Source organism: Asterias amurensis, chromosome 1 (assembly GCF_032118995.1).
Source record: "Asterias amurensis chromosome 1, ASM3211899v1".
NCBI classification, from domain to species: Eukaryota; Metazoa; Echinodermata; class Asteroidea; order Forcipulatida; family Asteriidae; genus Asterias; species Asterias amurensis.
The window spans coordinates 32,134,314-32,155,841 of NC_092648.1; the positions used below are offsets into that span (position 1 = coordinate 32,134,314).

At 39.6% G+C, this 21,528-nt stretch overlaps 1 protein-coding gene across 1 annotated transcript; it reads right to left on the reverse strand.

Annotated features, from left to right (window-relative positions):
- Nucleotides 1–212: 212 nt before the first annotated feature.
- Nucleotides 213–20,562, reverse strand: LOC139937001 (muscarinic acetylcholine receptor M1-like). Its single transcript, XM_071931927.1, has 2 exons — nucleotides 20,142–20,562; nucleotides 213–5,469 (listed from the first exon to the last, which is right to left on the reverse strand). The coding sequence occupies exon 2, from the start codon at nucleotides 5,452–5,454 to the stop codon at nucleotides 3,718–3,720; it is 1,737 nt and encodes a 578-aa protein (XP_071788028.1). The 5' UTR covers nucleotides 5,455–5,469; nucleotides 20,142–20,562; the 3' UTR covers nucleotides 213–3,717.
- Nucleotides 20,563–21,528: the final 966 nt, after the last annotated feature.

Below are 21,528 nucleotides of genomic sequence, written 5' to 3' on the forward strand. Positions count from 1 at the left end.
CACACAACTTCGTGTGACAAAGGTATTATTTTTTCATAGTTATCTCGCAACTCCGACGACCAATCGAGCTCAAATTTTCACAGGTTTGTTACTCTATGCATATGTTGAGATATACCAAGTTGAGAAGACTGGTCTTTTACAATTACCAATAGTGTACACTGCCTTTAATATCTAAAAATATACAAAAGAAACTGAAACCGTACTTCATAGAATATGTTTAAAATGTATTTTATTTATAATCGTGTACAATTCAGTATGTATCAACAGAGTGTATCTAACCATTTATCATATATTCTTTGTATTTCTTGTACAATCTCCATAACCTATAGACTCTGTTTTGACTCTGTGCATTACGCGTGCATGAAATGTCTTTGACATCAAAGTTCACAGGTCAAAGTTCACAGGTCAAGTATATGCATGCCACTCTATATGAACAGGTTATTAGTTCTTTATTTACATGCAAACCATATATTATTTACTACTTTACATAAACTTTTTAAAACATTTTGTAAAAAATAAATAAATAGTTATAAAACAGAAGCAAAGAGAAAGGAAAAGGTAGACAGAGGAAAGAACGAAACGTTTTTTCTTCTTGCACGAGATAACAATTATAGTAAATATCCAAAGGTATTTGAAACATAAAATATTTGATTAATTGATAATCAACAACTGAAAAACAGAATGGCCTTTGGTACTTTACAAACTATTTCTTCTGCATTCTTACAAAAATGAATAACATGGTAAACAGTTCAGTCTGGTGCCCTAGAATCAAGTAACCCAGACGTCTTCCTAATGGCAGTTGCTGAATTCCCCGCATTCCCCACATACTTTGCATTGCATATGCAGTTCGTGACGCAGATTTGCAGTTCATCAATACATGCATGTATCGATTGATCGGTTGTTTTCAAATTGCATTTTGCAACTACCGTGGGAACAGTTTGTGCAAAGTCACTTTGCCACGTTGGTGTGTTTTTAAAAGAGAGCTGCAGATCTATACAGCGTTGCACGATGAAAAGGTAGATTTCCTCTACCAGTTTAAACCAAGATAAGTGAGATTCTGTATAACTTAGTTTTGCCCCTGCACCAAAGCATAATAAACACTGCAAACCGAGTGCTCTTTGAACCTCATGAGAACGAAATTCACAAACACAATCAACTAGACTAGAGCAGATGTCTTTTACCAGTAGACCATCCAGGGTCGAGTTCATGGAGCTGATATTATTGAACAAAATCGATAGCCAACTATTAAATCGTTACGGTACCCGATGCTATAGAATTCGAACTGCCTCATAGCTACCGGTCAATATCTGTGGTCTACAGTTGGTAAGACACTGCTCTCAAATTGCAAAGGTTGTGGGTGCGAATCCCATCCGGATAAATATGCCTGTGATTTCACAGAGCATGAAAGTATACAGTGCTAACACACATCGGTGTACATGGGTAAAACCAAAATTAGTATTCAGATAATGTTAACTAACGATTTTGTGAAAAGCATAGATAACCAAGATACCAGGCACAAATTGTACATGTGAAATGGTATTTTGACTGGTGAACTTTATTCTTGTGAGCATAATTTGAGACATGGAGTGTTTTGCTCCATGCCTGCGACTTTAAAACTAAACCATGTTTCCCGCGTATCATTTGGAAGATTTACCCAAACAATTTGAATTTGATCCAGACTTTCTTTTGCAAAATGGTACAAAAGTTTGGTGTTGTTCGTTGATATTTTAAAATAATAATGTAGTACTCTCATGTAGGTCCCCACTAAGAGATCTACAGAATGTCATGTAACTATGTCGCCATAATGGTCATGTTCTTGTGTAAATATTACTATTGTTACGGCCCTTATACTCTTATTTCAAAGGAGACAAGACCTTCTTTCTTCTTCAAGACTCGTTCGGTTAAACTGAATGAATGGGATAGAAGCAAGATTCTATTAAAATCGCGCATGTTAGCATGGACGGCCGAATGTCAGCAAAACATTAAATGGAACCGATGTTGTGATCTAATTCAATTTCTGCAAACTTTCCATGACATAAAATACCTCCAACAAATTAAACACTGTTTTTGAATATTATGTGTGACATTGTTACAAACTGTGGTCAAGGCCATTTTGTTTTGCATTTATGGCTTTTCATTATAGTTTTCCAATTTTGGTTGGCAAAAATTTAGTTTCGAACATCTGACGTCACACTTCGAGGCTCTGGAATTACGCCAGAGTGTGGCCTCTAACCTAGGTCAATCCCCGATCATAAGCACCTTCCACCTACATCCATGTACCTGTATTTATCCTCCTTGCGGATGAAGACATGAAGACATGGGACATGTCTTGTCTTCATGTCTTGTAGACCCCTTGCACAGGCACTTGTGGTGCCAAACACAAGCAACGCGCATGCGTGTTTATAAAAAGAAAGGTCGACTCTGACCTCCGTGAGGGCGCTGTTTGAGCCTGTGACGTCATGCAAGGGATGTATAATCTTTGTTATTTTCTATACGACCGAAGAAATGTTAAATGCACCCCTGTTTGTGTTTCCTCTAATCAAAAGCTGAAAGTTACAGGGGTTATGCATCTATACTATTGATACTAAAGCATTAATGCAGCTACAAGTCTGTTATTTTATACCAGAGTTTTACATGTTCTCATTAAAGCGTGCATAGAAACAAAAAGTACAACTAGTTAATAGATGAAAATCTGGCATTTTGTTTGCTCTACCGTATACCGCTTTTGGACAGACAGGGGGTTCTTTTGTTTCTACGTTATCTATACAATAGTACTTTGAGGACATTGATACAAATTGATCCATTTGCATTAAATAATCCATTCCACATGGCAAAGCAGAATGGATCAGGATATTGCATATTTTATTACGATAGGCCTACCTGGTATAAGACGATGTTTTTGTTTTCAAATCACTTTTTAGAATCTTATTTCTGACCTCTTGTGATAACGCCGTAAGTTTGTGGGACTTTAGGCTGTTCCCTTTGTCCCTTAGGCCCTGCTCTGTACACCGACGGGGCAGGGAGCAAGGCTCATTTTCCAACATGAAACTGTAACATCAAGTGAAGCGGCCATTTTTTACCTCAAGTGAAAACTTATTTGTCTCGTAAGATGCCTTCAAGCAGCCAATATGCCAAGGATCCACGAGGTTAAAGACAATGGACACCTTTGTTAATTGTCAAAGACCAGTCTTCTCACTTGGTGTATCTCAACACATGCATAAAATAACAAACCTGTGAAAAATTGAACTCGATATCGAAGTTGCGAGATAACCTCAAAATCATTAGGTCTCGAAATAAATGTAAATATTTAAGTGGAAAATTACTTCTTTCTCGAAAACTACGTTACTTCAGAGGGAGCCGTTTCTTACAATGTTTTATACTACCAACAGCTCTCAATTGATCGTTAACAAGTAACTTTTTATGCTAACAGTGATTACCAATGGTGTCCAGTGCCTTTTAAGTGTACTATAATTCCTAATAAGGTGAGATGCCCTTTTTCCAAATATGAGTTGTTTTCAAGGAAGCTTTTTTCCTTCCCCCAACGACAGCAAATACGCAAATAACACCGTCATATTCCACGAGCGTCGCTATCCACGACACAGTTAGCACATACACGAAGTTCAGCCCTTCACAGAAGGGCAGAAACAAAATCCGAACAAACAAAACAAAATCGGTTCTGTTCACAAATTCAGCTCTTGTTGTAAAAAGGGGAAACTTTTAACGTCTGGTTGAGGAGTTTGTTTGGTGAACTGTTCTGTGGGCATTTGGTCTCTTTGGCTTCCATTGACAGTGCAGTATGCGTATGAACGATCTGCGGAAGTTAGCATTGCACAGGGCGTAGCAGATGGGATTGGCCGTACTGTTTAAATAGCACAGCCAGTAGGCGATATCAAACATTTTCTGCAACACGGGCTGCTCTTCAAGGTTCTGTCCATACGTGGCCAGCACCAGAATACTGTACGGGGTCCACGTGATTATGAATACTGATAATATGGCGCACAGAGTCCTCGCCGCCTTTTTCTCTCGTATCAGAGCCGATTTTTTCCTCTTGACAACATTGGTCTTGGCTCGAGCGGCCATCTTGTTGACCATGGATATCGTACTGATTGTTAGAGGTTTATTCTTTCCGCTTTGGATACTTGTCGTTGAGCCTGCTCGCTCGCGGTGGCACACATGTTGTTGTTTGTGTGGGGTAACGAGATGGGTGCCGTCCTGGTCCTGCAACAACGCTGCACACGTGTCATTTATCGGCTCACCCTCGATCAGCGTAATTTTCGGCTGATCACTGCCGGGGGTAACGCCGTTCTCGCCGGGCAGTTTGATGAGAATCGTATACAACGAGGCAGCGAAGCTTTTGTCCGCGTCGCTCACGGGACTCTCCGGTGTGACGCGGCCGGCCCGTTTGGGCCGTGTCTCCGGGGAAAGACTAGGGGAGGAAGGCTTGGAGGAGGCACTGTGAACATGGTTGTGATTGGAGCGAGACTTACCCGATGGGACGTGGTGGTGGCTGTTGGTTGTGGTCGCCGGCATGGTCGAGGCTATATCACTGCTCTCCTCAAGTTCGTCGTCGTATATATCCGATATCACACAACACAGTAAGCGCGCCTTTAACGCGGCACACCGGTGGCTCTTCTCAGGGTGTTCATTTCCTTCGTCTGATGACAGCAGGTGCTTGGACGTGTTCGTGTCCCTCCCACCTGCCTGTAAATTTCCTAGTTCCCGGGCGCGCTTTTCAGTTTCGCGCCAAATTCGATAATACAGCACGCACATGAGAGACACCGGGACGTAGAACGCTATGACGATGGTAATGATGTTAAGAATGATCTCATCGGTGAGGAACTGGATTGCGCAATAGCCTTCTCCTATGTTTCTCTGGCCGACGAAGAATTGCCAGCCGATGATGAGCGGCACCCATATCACAAGCGAGACGCCCCAGGCGGCGGAGATCATAAACTTGACTTTCCTCGGTGTCCGGTTTGCCCGATATGTCAGTGGACGGGTTATGGATAAGTATCTATCAAAACAAATAATGCATAGGTTCATAACAGAGGCATTGGATGCAGCGTAGTCAATAGAGAGCCATATATCACAGACGACTGGTCCCAATCTCCACTCGCCCTGGAGTAGGTACACAGTGTATAGTGGTATCGATATAGCTCCAAGGATCACATCAGCTACCGCTAAACTCAACAGAAAGTAATTGTTGATGACCTGAAGTTGTTTATCCATAAAAAATGAAATCCACACCATCAGATTTGCGCTGACGGTGAACACACTCAAACAGCCCGCGACTATGATGATGAGTATTGCCGCCCATAGCGGATGGGTCCCGAACGGGGGGCGTGGATCAGCACCCGTGTTGTTACCCGTGAGTTCCGCCGTGAAATTCTCTGAAGATACGGTACCTCCTGCAGCTGATGTTGTCCATGATGCGATCTCGTCGTAAGCAGTCATGGTCAATCACTGTAGCTGTAAACGAGAGAAAAACACGAGTAAACATCAGCACTGGAAACTTTACGAAATAAAGAGAGTACAGCCCGGTTCATAATGCAGTACGAATTTTGACATCAAAGCCCCGTTTTCGCTGCGAATGTTTCACAGGAGTTGAGCACATTTCAACTGTTGCAAATTATTCCTTACGAATTTGTGACGTCAAAAACTCGTATCGCATTTTCATTCACAGGAAGTATGAACCGGGCTAATGAACTGTGGGCGCCCAATTACGAACATGCCCCAACTGTGTCGTCACTCTTGGGCAGATCTAGACGAGGACTGTATGTGCATAGAGAAGTGGTGAGTGCACTAGTTTACCAATGGTAGCCACGAGCACCAAAAACATTCGTCACTTGGCCAGGAGCACCGACAACATTCGCCTCATGCATTCTACATTCACCTATACATGGATTTCGGAGTTTAGCGACAGACTATACGCACTTGGGTTTTGGTTGATCCATATAATAGCAAGGATTGATGTCGTCACAGCAGCACGCCGTGACCCTCTTTCGAAATGTGGCACTCGAACTTTAAGGTTTACCAAATATGACTGAAAGTGAAGGGGTTGGATGTGGGTGGTTGGTATCCAGTCACTTCGTGAATTGACGCTTCGGTAGGCAATAAAGGGTCTATGTGGCGTGAATTAAATAAAGTACCTTGCCACTCAGTGATAATATGGTTCACGACATCGGGCTTTACTCTCAATGGAGGTTCCGCAACGTCAAACATATTGTGGGAGTTTTTCAGATTCATTTTTTTTTTAAAGTGGTGAGCATATGAAGTTATCAATTTAAGATAATTGTGCGAATAACTGATTTCTTAAGGTTTTATTAAAAGAGCGGCATCCTCGGATTTAGGTTAAAAGATAGTGTCACAGATTGGTTTTGTAAACGTAGCTCTTATTAATATGCGCAACTTTCAAGACAAATACAATACAAATCACATGTGAACGTTTAAGTGTCTCTTGCTTAAAAAAAAACCCATAAAAGACTGTCATGTTATTTTTGAAAGGACGTCGAATCCATCCACGTTTGGCGAAGTAACAGCGGGTCACAAACTCATCCGTGGCCACATCATTCGCGAACACCAACCATCAGAAGTCTGAGCAACGCTTCTTGCACGAATCATTTTCCATACATATTCAAAATTGTTTGCTGAACATATTATCAAAACCATATTATTTCGAAGGAAATATTTTCTCAAGGAGACGATACGATCAATAGCCGCAGTGCTTCACCAAGTACGTTTTGTTTTCAATAATTTTGAGATCAGCTACCAATCTATTTCTGCCTTATAAGCGATTCACTGGAATTGTAAAGTTTGGTGGTCCAGTTTATAGTGTACAGCGAATTATGGTTCATGGTGCATGTGGATATTATTATTGGGCTTTTGGTGGACATCAAGTCAGACGTATTTTTTATATGAGCGCTTATAGCTAGAATCTGATACAATTGTTTATGTGGCAGTTATCAATCTAGTACTACGTCTTTTATAAATTCCGTCTGTTGGGTTTTTGTGTTCCGGGAGAAACCCTAACCCTTTTTTTTCACGGATGATCGGTTTGCAGAGTAAATACACAATGTCAACTTCTTTTGAAAACGTCTGCAGCACCAATCTGCCACTATTGAATGCAAAATTGCCTTACCTTCCCCCGTTTTTCATTCAACTTAGCCAATGCTACCAAACCATTGAAAGCAGAGCCGTCTAGTTGCAATTTGTTATGACTGTCAATACCAGTGTAGGCCTATATGTGTATATTTTTTAACTTCCTCGTAATTTTTTTTTTGATGACACATCTAAACACCTCTGAATGGTCAGTACAAACTTTAAAATGAACAGAAAATAAGATAAAATTGCACTATAAAAACTCCCGGGTCACTGGGTCATATGGACCTGACTCTTTTGTGGGTCAGACTGACCCGGATTAAACGAGGTTGGGTTTGACTCGGCTTCTGCGTTAGGGTAATTGTGTCTTGTGTGACAACTTTGACATGTTCACACCCATAATTAGTAATTAAATAAATAAATAAATAAATAAATAAATAAATAAATAAATAAATAAATAAATAAATAACTACCTTAAACAAAACAGAAAAAAAATTCAAGTTAAATAAATTAAAATAGGATAACAATTGAAAGATATAAACAATTAAATACGTAAATAACTATCTACTAAAGTAACAATCTCCCCTCACCCTAGACGTGTGTGTGGACAAGTCGTTAAAGTATCCAGAGTATGCTGCTCTCGTGAGACTGTTGTCAAGTCTCGCTGTAGCAGCAGTCTCGCGAGAATAAGGTCGCGTGAGAGCCGTTACGTGTCACAGCGACAAACATTTGAAGTACACAAGTCTAGTACCCTCTCCCCCATTAGCTAACATGCTGTTGATTCTATAGTATTCATTCGAAGAAAACAGATAAGTAGAATTTGAAACTTTGCGTGGTAGGAAATACAACATGCAACAAGCTAGAGTAGTTTTTTGCGGTATATGACCGTGTAATTGACTCTCTTATTGAGTTGTTGTCTGCAAAGAAACTAGTGGCACAACAACTTGAGACGTTTCGAGAAGAAATTGTAAACCACACAAAGTAAAGCAATCAGATTATGCCCACGGATAACCATGGAGTGCAGTAACTCATTCTGATCTGGTAATTCAAACCGCAGACATACTGAAAACAAGTATAAAGGAAAGATATCAAGGAAAGATGTGCATGGTTTTCAGTTCAATTGTCTTGTTGTGTTTGAAGAAAATGGTCACATGACTGACTCTGAAACTGAATCACGTGATCCCACTGACGAGGAAAAACGTGGGCGAATTCTCCCTTTTGATAAAAGTCCAGGCCTGTATGCGTCGTTTTGAAAGGACAAGGGCACCAAGGCATTTTCCCCTTGGTAAAGGGCACCTATGAGGAAATTGTACATTTCTAATGGAGCATTTCAAGGGCACCAAGGCAATCGGGGCATGGAGGCAATTGCATTCGTTGCCCCCGTGAAATATCAGACCTGAGTGCCTATATAATATCACCCATGAGGGTTGAACCACGCTGGTACAGGTAACTGATTACGAAGTCTGCATATTATACTGTATATTGAATCATTCTGCCACTAACATTTTGTGTCAAGGACATGACAGCAATGACATACATTCCACACACACACTTTTTTGAGAACGATGTTGATTCTGATGCAGGTGAATCCAATACAGGCCCTTCCCATGCCCCACGAGAATCTAATTTACATCCCCCCTGGAAGTTGCCACGCTGCAGACAATTATTTCCCCAATATTGTAGAAGACTTGGGCCTATTTATCATGCAAATAAAATCCAACGTCACCGGAAAGGAGATGACGTCATTTGTACAGAACATACTTGAACTTTACTTTGAATAGTCTGTCTGCATGCAGGCCAAATATTAACCAAATCTTGGCGCCATTTATACTGGACCATTTGGGAGGTGTGAGTAATTTTTCAAACGAGGCTTAAAGGTTCATCTTAAAGGCAGTGGACACTATTGGTAATCGTCATAGACTAGTCTTTTCACTTGGTGTATCTCAACATATTATGCATAAAATAACAAACCTGTAAAGATTTGAGCTCAAGTCGTCGACGTTGCGAGATAATAATGAAAGAAAAAATACCCATGTCACACGAAGTTGTGTGCTTTTATATGGTTGATTTCGAGACCTCAAATTCTAAATCTGAGGTCTCGAAAATTCCTTCTTTCTATGTCACTTCAGAGGGAGCCGTTTCTCACAATGTTTTAAACTATCAACCTCTCCCCATTACTCGTCACCAAATAAGGTTTTATGCTAATAATTATTTTTGATTAATTACCAATAGTGTCCACTGCCTTAAATAAGAATTATACGGAGCTCTGGAAGTAGCATCCGGTATACTGTGATCCGGAGGTAATTTACTGCAAGATGATGACATCATAAACGAATAATGACGACATCCCGAGAATATTTTTTTTCGGGATGCGACATTCTAAAGTGATGTCGTCTTTCCGATCTAAGGATGTGGACATCTTGAAATGAAAGTTGTTAAAAACAAAGATAGATTATCTCGGGTTGTCGACCTCCAGAACATACGTGTCGAACCAGAGCTAATTCATCTTGGGATGATCCTGAAGATGTCAAGAACCCAGGTACGTTGTGTTAAGAAGATCAGCATCCTGAGATCCGAGACAATGCATTTCAAGATAACGTCGTCCTATGTCATTTAAAAAAAAACGGAGCCTAATCACAAAGCCCAAGCTCAATGCGTTTGTTAAAAAAATACCTATACTTGGGCCCGGTATAATTATGAAACACAGTATCAACCTTTCTCCAAAATGGTGTTCACACACGTCACGAAAATCGAAAAGCAATTTCAACATGACTAACCTACATAAACTTACCAGCCAATCTAGGTTACTCGTATATATTTTTCACAATGAAAAAAAATATGAACATTTTCAACCTCGAATCAATATTTCCACGCAACTTGGATAACGATTATTACACGGGGATCGATACAATACAGCACGTGTTTTCTGTAACGTGGGGGAAAGGTCTGAGATGGATTAATGAAACGGGAAGGCATCTCCAATCAAGAGTCTGTATAACAACTGGGATATTACCGAAATGTAATAATGCTAAATATCGCCGTACAGTGATAATCAAGGGTAGACACTTTGATAACCGTGTACACTCGGTCAGAATTGACCCGGGTTCCAGGTGCTTGACCCATTTTGGGTCAGACTGACCATGAAAAATATATCTGCGTCAGTGTAACCCATTTCGGTGTCATCTGTACAAATATTCCGGGTCACGCTGACTCACAAAATTGTTCAGGCCCGATGGGGCCCGGGTCATTCTGACCTGGAAGTTTTTTTGAGTGAAAGGGCTTGCACAACATATTGGTACGACTGAAAATTCACAGATTTGCACAAAATGAAGAGGGTTTTGTTTGAAGATGTTTTGGTGGAACACTTTCCATAAAAAACGAGTGCTGAAATAGTTTTTCAGAATTGAATAAAACAGTAAGTTTTGGTTTCTCTAGCTCAATTTTTTCATGACTCTGACAGCCGATTGAGCTTAGAGACACTGTACACTATTGGTAATTGTCAAAGACCAGTCTTCTCACTTGCTATATCTCAACTTATAAAATAACAAACCTGTGAAAATTTGAGCTCAATCGGTCATCGAAGTTGTGAGATATTATTGAAAGAAAACACACCTTTGTCACAAGAAGTTGTGCGCATTCAGATGCTTGATTTCGAGACCTGAAATTCTAAATCTGAGGTCTCGAAATCAAATTCGATGAAAACTTATACTTCTCTCTCGGAAAGTACGTTACTTCAGAGGGAGCTGTTTCTTACAATGTTTTATACCATTAACCTCTTCCCATTACTCGTTACCAAGTCAGGTTTTGTGTTAATAATTGTTTTGAGTAACTACCAATAGTGTCCACTGCCTTAAAATTTCGAATGTTTGTTATTTTATGTATTTTTTGGTAGATACTGGTCTCTGACAACATTACACGAGTTTCATTCTCGGGTGGAGCATGCAATCTATCGGTCACCACATTAGCAAAAATGGTTTAAAGGCAGTGGACACTATTGGTAATTACTCAAAATAATTATTAGCACAAAACCTTACTTGGTAACGAGTAATGGGGAGAGGTTGGTAGTATAAAACATTGTGAGAAACGGCTCCCTCTGAAGTGGAGTAGTTTTCGAGAAAGAAGTAATGTTTCACGAATTTGATTTCGAGACCTCAGATTTATAACTTGAGGTCTCGAAATCAAGCACTTAAAAAACACAACTTCGTGTGACAAAGGTTTTTTTTTTTTAATTATTATCTCGCAATTTCGATGACCAATTGAGCTCAAATTTGTTACAGGTTTGTTACTTTATGCATATGTTGAGATACACCAAGTGAGAGGACTGGTCTTTGACAATTTCTAATAGTGTCCAGTGTCTTTAAGTTGGTGACATTTCCCAGCTGCGTTGATCTCATATGTAGGCCTAGGGTGTATGTTCATTGGGAATGAATAATGCTCTTCCAAAAACCAATAACCTAACGCACTATAACACGGGTATTATTGTAGGCCAATGAACACTAATAATGAAGTCTATAATCGGCTTGCGATCCATGTACAATGTGTACAGTATTATTATAGTCAAATACAAACATTGAGTTATTGGGAAAATTTCAATCTGGAAGATTACTGATTATATATTGTATTATTACAGTACATCCCAGAGCAGTACGGTGTGTTTGTCCGAAATTGCGAAGTATAAAAGTCAACAAAAATAGGGCCGACAAAAAATCAAACAAGTTATGAGATGAAATTGACACTACACATAACGTATAATGTCTAAACAAACTTAATGGCGTTACTCAACTGTTTGCGATAATATTAATGCCAACATTCTGATTGACCGATTTCAGTTCTAAACTGTAAATTCTTTGGTTCTGATCATATTCATCGGTATTTTGATCATACATCGGTGAATGCCTAGATGGGGAAACCCAAATTAATATTCTGATCACGTCGGCAGACATCTCAAATACATCTTTCTGAACTAGAACCCTTCTTTGCGAGACACAAATCCATCCATTTTAAAGGGCTTTGTAGACGCCTCGCACGCCCAAGATTCTCGGGTCAGACTTGACCAAGACTCCTGCAGCCGATTTCACGAAACTCTAGGATTAATCCTAACTCGAGTTAGGACGAGTAACCCGTCCTAACTTAGGACGGGTTCAATGCGTCCTACGTATTTGGATGCGGGACTCAACTCGTCCAAAGTCCTAAGATTAGTCCTAAGTTAGGAAGAGTTTGGTGAAATCGACGGCCAAGGATGCAGTGTAATTCTTCACCCATAAGTTTTTTTAGAATGTAATTGAATCAAGCAAGTATATTCGGTATGTTGGGCACGACCGAAACACAGTTTCAGCGTAGAGCAAAGATGGTTTCACATAGTGTCACCCATAGTGCGCCCGCATAAACAGTGGGTGAAGGTGCGCCAATTTGCTACGCGGATTTTTACTGGAGCATTTCAAGGGCACCAAGGCAACGACCAGGGGGCATGGAGGCAAACGCTTCAGTTTGACTCCGTGAAATATCAGGCCAGCCTCTTCAATGATTTAGGCATAAATTGTAATTATTACCACGTCTAACTGCTGTATTTAGTTGATTATTCTGCACACATTTCAATTCAGCGGATAGGAGCCTAGTCATGCATTTATAAACAGCCACCTATTACAATATTATTATCTTGTTTTAATATTAAAAATATAAATAATACAATGTGCCTTATAAAGTCCAGGTAATACAAATAAGTGGCGGTTCATAGCCCTCTAAAATCAACACAAATACAATTCTAGTGTCGGGGTAAACACACTTCACTGAGCGAAGGGTCGTGTACTTAATACAAAACATGAATGGCACTCAAACATGATCGTCTTTGGAAAAAAATTGGTTGTATTTGCCTTCTATTGTGTAAAACCAAGCGTATACTTTGCAACGATTTGTATGCTGTAAAATAACGCTGTATTTAGAAGTATGGCAAATTGCTAGCACAACTTCCTTGAAAAACCCCCGACACATTCCAATCTTATGAACACATCAAAATAATGTGAAAACAACTGTGGATGATAAAACTTAAAGAATTTATTGAATGTCATATCTTATTTCTTTCAGGGATTTGAGTGGGCAGATCAAAACTATTGTGCCAGTTTCTACATTAACCTGTTTGCACAAAGTAAAGTAGCGCAAAGTGTTGCCGCATGAGTAGGAATATTTCACACAGAAATGCTCCGTATATCAAATGGTGCAATACCAACTAACTTTCAGATTAGAAATCAATATTTAAGTTCAAACCCGACCATTATATGTGTTACATTTTTTACTTCAATGGCAAAACTATCTACTGTCCCACTAGGTGTTCTTTGAATTCACGACGCTGATACTGCCACCCAGATTCTTCGTTAAAGGCAGTGGACACCATTGGTAATTTCTCAAAATAATTATTAGCATAAACCCTTACTTGATGACGAGTAATGGGGAGAGGTTGATAGTATAAAACATTGTGAGAAACGGCTCCCTCTGAAGTGCCATAGTTTTCGAGAAAGAAGTTATTTTCCACGAATTTGATTTCGAGACCTCAGATTTAGAATTTGAGGTCTCGAAATCAACCATCTAAAAAAGCTAAACGCACACAACTTAGTGTGACAAAGTAGTTTTTTCTTTCATTATTTATCTCGCAATTTCGACGACCAATTGAGCTCAAATTTTCACAGGTTTGTTATTTTATGCATATGTTGAGATACACCAAGTGAGAAGACTAGTCTTTGACAATTACCAATAGTGTCCAGGTCTTTAAATAAAAACTAGTGCTCATCAAAGAATAATAAACGTTATGGGTATAAAGGCGAAGTTGATGATAAGAAGAGTTCACCAATCGAAAGAGACTTGACCAAGAGACAGGAAACATGTCGCAAGACGACTGGGTTCTGTAGAGTACCATCGTTAATCAAGACAGTGATCTCAGCACCAAGTTTAAATATTTAGTGTATTATGGCCTACTCAATTTATCAGAATCGAACACTGTGGTTCCCATCGACGCCTTTGTGTGACGTATCAAGCTAGCAAAGTACTCAACTTGACTCCATTCGTTCCAACGTAGACGAGGACAATTTTCATAATGAAAGGCTCTGTGTTATGTTTTCTTAGTAGGACATGTTGAATAAATGATTATGTCTGTGGAACGCTCGTTTTGTAAACGCTGTCATTTTCGCGTCGGCGATGAAGAACAATTAATTAAATCAACGCCAGCCACGTAGACTATAGTCTGGTGAGTTATATGAATTGGGCGTGTGGCCCTTTAAGGGTCATTTACTTTGGTGATGACCCCAAAAAGGTGTGTTATTTCTAGTCAAAAAATGAATACAAATGGTATTGGTATAGTGAGCATTCTGTGACATGATTTCTGTCTGAAGTTCCCCCGTTTACATTTTATCTTTTCCTGTAATTGGCGGCTCGTCCGCTGTTGGTTCGGTCAATAAACATATAATATTGATTCACCGACAAGTAAATTGTCCTGAAAGAAAACGGAACACTTCAGTGGATTACTGGAACATTTTTCCTGAATGTTTAACTATCCCCATGGAAATGTAAATGTGATGCACTATTCTTCTTTTGCATTAAACCGGTTGCCTGTAAATTGTCTCGTGTGTGTTTAGATGCAAGCTCACACCTATAGGCCTGTCATGACCTTCACCTATATACAATTAATAAAACAACTGGTTAGATAACTGCACGGTACTATGTATTCATTTGATCGCAACTCTGCAGACAAATAAACATGCATGGTCTTCAATTTGTCTTGTATTCCCGCAAAAACACGGCGAAATTGAAGCTATTTGTGACGTAGGCTACACTAAACCCCCTAAGGCTATAACCAACCCGAATTCTGGGCCCCTTTTGGCCACACCCATTTTTGCCTGACTCGGAAATTAGTTACAACTGGTGATTTTGACTGGGATTCTGCGCCAGGTTGACACAGTTTTGGGTCAGTTTGACGAAGATGCCTGGTGTGAGCAAGCTTGCCCACTGTGACCACTATTCGCTTTGTCCCAATCATTTTAATGACAGGTTTTATTGTTCTATTCTAAACCACCATGTCTCAAATATTCTTGAAATAATCAATATCATCTGAGTAAAATAGTTTGATTTTATTATTTTATGCACAGTTCGTAAACTATTACTTTCGAAAGTAGTTTAAGCTGGCGTTATATGGATCCGTACACGCCGCACCTTTCACTTCGGACCCCGGTTCGAATCCTCGCCTCAGACACGAGACTTGCCTTATTTGAGTTGCCCTATGTTTTCCCTCCGGTAGATGCACGCAATTGCATATACCTCGTCGTCTGACCTTCAGTAGTGGAAATACAGTGGGTTTTTTTTCAAGTGTAATAATAACCACACCAGAATAATGAACAACCATGCACATAGCAGAATGAAAGCATTGTTTGGGATACCCTTATATACGGTCATTACACGCATCATGCTGTGACAGACAATGCATGTAATTAGTGTTATTTACCACCGATGTAATGGAAAAGGTAAACTCATGTATGGAGACCGAGCGTGTTTCAATGCCATCGACGACGGTTTGAGGGCCAAATCCTACGGCGTCCAAGGTCTGAACAATGCCGGCTCGTTTTCACAAATAAATACCCCTTTTTCAGAACCAACAGTACATGTGAAAACACGCCGGGCACTTCAATGACAAGTGGTCCCTGGACGTGTATGCCTTTACCAGTTACCTACACCCAATACGATTATAGTGTGATATTACAGGTAATATGGGATTTTAGTCATGGCATGTTGAGGTATATTATATTTGGTTTGCGGCAACACCATGTGTGTATCTACTTGCCAGGTAGATTTTATTCTTCAGAGAATGTCTTCTTGCTTTGGTAATAATGGGCGTACAAGAGCTATACATTGTGGGGATTTTCTGAGAGGAAAAACACAAGAATTGTTACATTGCTGGCCCAGTATACATTATATAAGGGAAAAGTACACAAAAAAGAAGGATCATAGGACAACACCTGGGGAAAGCCCACAATGTATCTCTAAAGCATATTATATGTTCTTTTACGGCAGGTGCTATACCGTACGTTTTGAACACGGCGTACGGGAGGTCTTCCGTCAAGAACGATAATAGGGTATTGTTGCTTTCGTATACGACGTCGTTCGCGTTTGGCAGACATGTTTGGTCCCACCCTGTTTTATAAAGAATCCAACAACTCAATCCTACCAAGCATTTCACCCTCTTCAAATTTAATGACGTCTTTTGGAGTGTTAGTGTGTTTTGGCTATCTAATGACAAACACTGTATAGTTTTATGACTATTTACCCGCCAAAGTTTTAAGATAACTCGTTGTAAAAAGCTTTTTCTAGTCCCACGGCAGGGGTGTTTTTGTGTATGTATATTTTTTTTAAATAGATTAGGCCTGTAAAACGGGCGAAGGTTAAGATTGTCAAATAAGGCGAGAGCTTGCCCATCAAGCTTTGTTGGTGGCCTGACTTACTGGGACAACCAAATGACCCCTCCTCACTCAACGTGCAATGTTGGGAGCAGGATCAATCGAACTCAGCAACATTCGGTTGGGGCATTTTATTTGTAAATTCATTTGACCCGCAATGCAGCTGTTACATTAGGAGAGGTGAACACTTAAGTGTTCCAAATGTGTATCGTCTCGAGGCGGACATACTTTCCGAACTCCAAACCCGCCAACACTTAAAACACTTAACACTTTGTTTGAGCACTCGGGGCAGGTGCTTTAAGTTCCATGTGCCAAAGTGGTTGGTCATTAGTTTGGGGAGTGCCCTTTTTGCAGAAAGTTTGTGAACGGTCAGGAGTCACCAGTCAGGAGGGTGATAAAAAAACGAAATGTTTAAAGACACTGGATACAATTGGTAATAGTTGTCAAAGACGAAATCTACGTTCCTTCAGAGGAAGCCGTTTCTCACAATGTTTTTATACCATCAACCTCTCCCCATTACTCGTTACCAAGTAAGGTTTATGCTAATAGTTATTTTGAGTAATTACCAATAGTGTCCACTGCATTTTTTTAATCAACTAGCCTACATAAGAGAAGCCCAATGTTTATGTTTTTATCCCAGATGGGAAATGACAAACCATGTAACCATCAGTGTTCACTTTGATTTCAAAATGAACATGTCTAATGTTCACACAGCATATGGAATGAATATTTTGAGGACTTCTGTTGAATCTTCATTTTCATCACACACGAATCTCCTTTTCCCCGGTTCTATTTTACAGCCATTTCTCCCTTGAACCAAATCATTACTAACCCACGCTACATCTACATGTATTATACCGTAAATACGCTGAAATCCCAGAACCCTTAATGAATCCCGCGGCCTCAACATTGAGCTAAACGGATATACGGATGATCCGTTCATTCCATGCAAGAAATTAATGTAAGCCTATTGCGTGCATGGATCAACCGGGTTTATGCACTGAACGCCATTCAAACCATGCTATTGTATGTGCTGACAATCAGTTGTCATGGATCCATATCAGTCTTGCTTTTGTTTTGTAAGAGAGCCAGGTGAACTCAATGTGCTACTTTTATAATAATGCTGAAAATCTAACAATGGCCCGAACAATGATTGTACAATAAATAACAATTCCCCATCGATGCACCTGTACGTGGGTGTCATAATTTGTGCTTAGAATATCCTCGTGAGCAGGCCAATAAGACGACAAAACGGGAAGCGTTTCTCCCTTGATGATCCGTTGCTTCGAGCAAGATATCTATTTCAAGCCACACACCGCCATGCACAATCTACGCCACTGTTTCTGTCATTCACAAACCGTTCGAGATATCTCGTCACGGCGGATGTAGAGTCGCTGGGGCTAGGATCATCAAAGCTAGGCCGTTTATTTTCGTTTGGTGAAATGGCCGTGCTTAAATTAATCGGGGACTTGGGCCAATTAACTGCAGCCATGTGTATTGTTCGTTTTGTTAATCAATTTGTTAGGACATCATGTTCAAAGGCATCGCCACTCGTGCGTTCTGGTTTCCTTTTGCTAGCTCATTAGTTCAAGATAAAGGCTCATCTTAATCAGGGTTTAATTATGAAAACAAGGTAGTAATTAATTAACATCACATGTTGTCTTTATTAGCCGTTGTTCGAATGGCCAAAGTGACCATTTTGCCTGGTTTTCATTCCAGTTTTTACAAGCGATTTCTTCACGAGTTTGTTGGGCACATAGTTTGTGTTACTCCACACCACGCAGCAAAATAATGTCATATAACAGCAATCGGCGTTGGCAGAGATTTAACCGCCAATCCAGAAGCACTTCACAATATTTAAGGTGTATTACACAAACTAGAGTAGTAGAGTAAATTAATAAACCACCCTCTATTGTTTTGTTCAAACACATCAAACAAACAACCTGTGATAATTGCACCAACTTATAAGGCCTAATTGATCACAGTTTAATGAAAAACGAAAAGAGAAAAAAAAAACATCTCACCATTGTCTGTGATTTCGCGTTTTACGTGGTTGAAGCAAATGACAAGCAAATCTCAGTACATTCCAATTCCGTTTAAATTTGTATAAAAAAAACCTGACATCCTAAATGCGTCATATTTTAACTAAATTGAAATAATTTACGGCACAACTTATATTTGATTAGATTATACTGTTTGAGTCTCTTTTACCCTCTCTCTTTTACTTCCTGTCCATTATTTCTAATGACAACCTATTTTTCATTGGACTCGATTGTCCGATTCCATTGTTAGAAACAAGGCATGCAGTTGCCCCAAACAATGGGTCTGTGCTATTTTGGAAATGCATTGAGGAGTAAATTAATTGTGGCTACAGTGGGCTATGGCTATATTTAAATTTTAAAAACCACAGCAACTTGTGTCAAGATATGCTTTTTCTCTTCAGAAAATATTTAACGAAGTGGCTGATTATGTATCCAGTGTCCATACAGTGGACACTATTGGTAATTGTCAAAGACTAGTCTTCACAGTTTGTGTATCTCAACATGCATAAAATAACAAACCTGTGAAAATTTGAGCTCAATCGGTCGTCGAAGTTGCGAGATAATAATGAAAGAAAAAACACCCTCGTCACACACACAGTTGTGTGCTTTCTGATGCTTGATTTCGAGACTTCAACTTCTAAACTTGAGGTCTCGAAATCAAATTCGTGGAAAATTACTTCTTTCTCGAAAACCACGTAACTTCAGAGGGAGCCGTTTCTCACAATGTTTTATACATCAACCTCTCCCATTACTCGTAATCAAGAAAGGTTTTATGACGATAATTATTTTGAGTAATTACCAATAGTGTCCACTGCCTTTCCAAACAAAATGCTCCTCTCTCTACAAGCAAAGCACGTTCAAAACACTCCTATCTGTTTAGACCCTTTCTAACCGGTAGAAAACGAATGGAGTGCCAAGGCGTTGCGAGCATGACTGCTCTTGTATTGAACAATTTCTACACTTGATGTGTACACTCAGAGTTTTATTTATGTTTTGTTAATTAAGCGAATGGGGCCATTTGTTCGCACACAAAAAGTAAAAGATAATGTGGTGGTATCAATTCGTTGAATTTGAAGTTGAAATATAACATGCCAAACAAACTGACGGCCTTGGGTGGTGAAACGGTTTTTATAAATAGGCCCTATTTTCAGTTACAAACGAGTTTTTCAAGAAATATTGTTAAATTCACCGACGATCGTTGAATGAGACAACGTCGAGAATACACTGTGTGCCCAACAGCCAACAAGTTGTATACTTCTCTTGCCGAGAAAAAGATCAAATTTGTAACCACTTTCGATGGAAATATTTCAATGGGAAATTGTTGCCAGTGACGACTGAGACAACTGACTATCCCAACAGAAACAAATCCCATTCACGTTCAGTTTAGCGTCGTAAAAAAATAACAGTTTTCCGATCATCGCTTAAGATACACACCTCCGTCCGTAAGCCAAATAGGCCGAAACAAATTTACGCTTGAAAAGGAATCATGAAACAATGAAACGAGATAAAACAAAAACTTAAACACTTCACATTATTTAAAAAAAAAAATCTTTAAATTCCAACTTGCCTTACGTTCATTACATGACTTCTGCATGTAAATGGAAGACTATATTGGGGGTGGCCAGAAGTTTCGTCCAGTCATAGTTTGTCTGCGCTCAAATAAAATCCCATCTTGAAGTTTCAACCAAAATAGTCCACGCTGTCACAGCAAATCCGTCACACCTGCTTCTACAGCAACAACCAACCCCCGGACTAGCACCAAAAACAAAACAAAAAGAGGCGAGAAAAACTTCTACGGAGACTCACAGACACATCGTAACACATCAGAACGTCGTCGAAAACCAGTATTATTCCCGCATTTTTCTGCTGCCTTTTCGCGTAGACTTCACAAATCAAATTGCTAAACCGAGTTTTATCTTTTTGAGTAAATCCACAGCAGCGTCCTACTCAAATAGATCACCAACATTTTGTTCGTTGGGTCCACTCTCTACAACTTCATCCTATGGAATGGCATCACGCACGGTCTGCGGCTGCTCGCTCGATTCACAGAGTCGCGCGTGAAGGAAAGAAATTAATGATAATTGAATGTTGCGGTGAGCCTTTTTTTTTTTTTTTTTAACTAACTGGGATCAAAATATGCGGGTGAGGGCGCTGTGCTGCTTTCGCAAAGATGCTTCCGGTTTTATTGCTCTGTTTTCATATTTTTTTGCAAAAAAGTAATAGTTTTGCACTTAGTCATCCATCAAATTTTATTGGTTGTGTCTCATGATTCCAGTTATTTTTATTCGAGTTGTAGTTATTATGGATATTTATCTGCTTCAGTTGTATGAAATGGGATTATTAATGTTGTTCACCTTTTCAAGTCTGATTTTTATATGCCAAAACTAAATAGCTGCGTGTATGCCTATTGGTAACGATGGCTTTGGCGAGGCATAACCTATAAACAATTTATGGGCCATAACTGCCTCAATTATGTTCAACAGCACTGAACACAATAACCATGCCCGTTTGCTTACTTCAAGCCCCTCCAAAAGAAATTATGAGCAACTATTGTGTAAAATCAACTAAGAAAACAAAACTCGTGGTTTCCTTTCAGAATTTGACCTGCAGAAGATTGCGGCATTCAAACTTCCGCCAATTTTCATCTGTATGACAAGAACTTTTACAAACTTGTCAACACAACACAATTGTTGAAATGTTAGTCCCTTTCGCAGACAATAAAAGCGCTTTAAATTTAATGATACTTTTAGACCCACATAAACAAGTTTGTTGCTTTTTAACGCGGATGGCAAATGGGGGCTCACATAACATTCCTGTCATCGGCGCAAAACCTTTTCGCATGCATGCGGGGGATGTTTCCCAATTAAATTGCATTCTTATTTCGAGGATATTCTATTCAAACCATCGCCTTCCAAAGTAAACGATTTCTTGAATGGTTGTAGTCCTACCCCAAA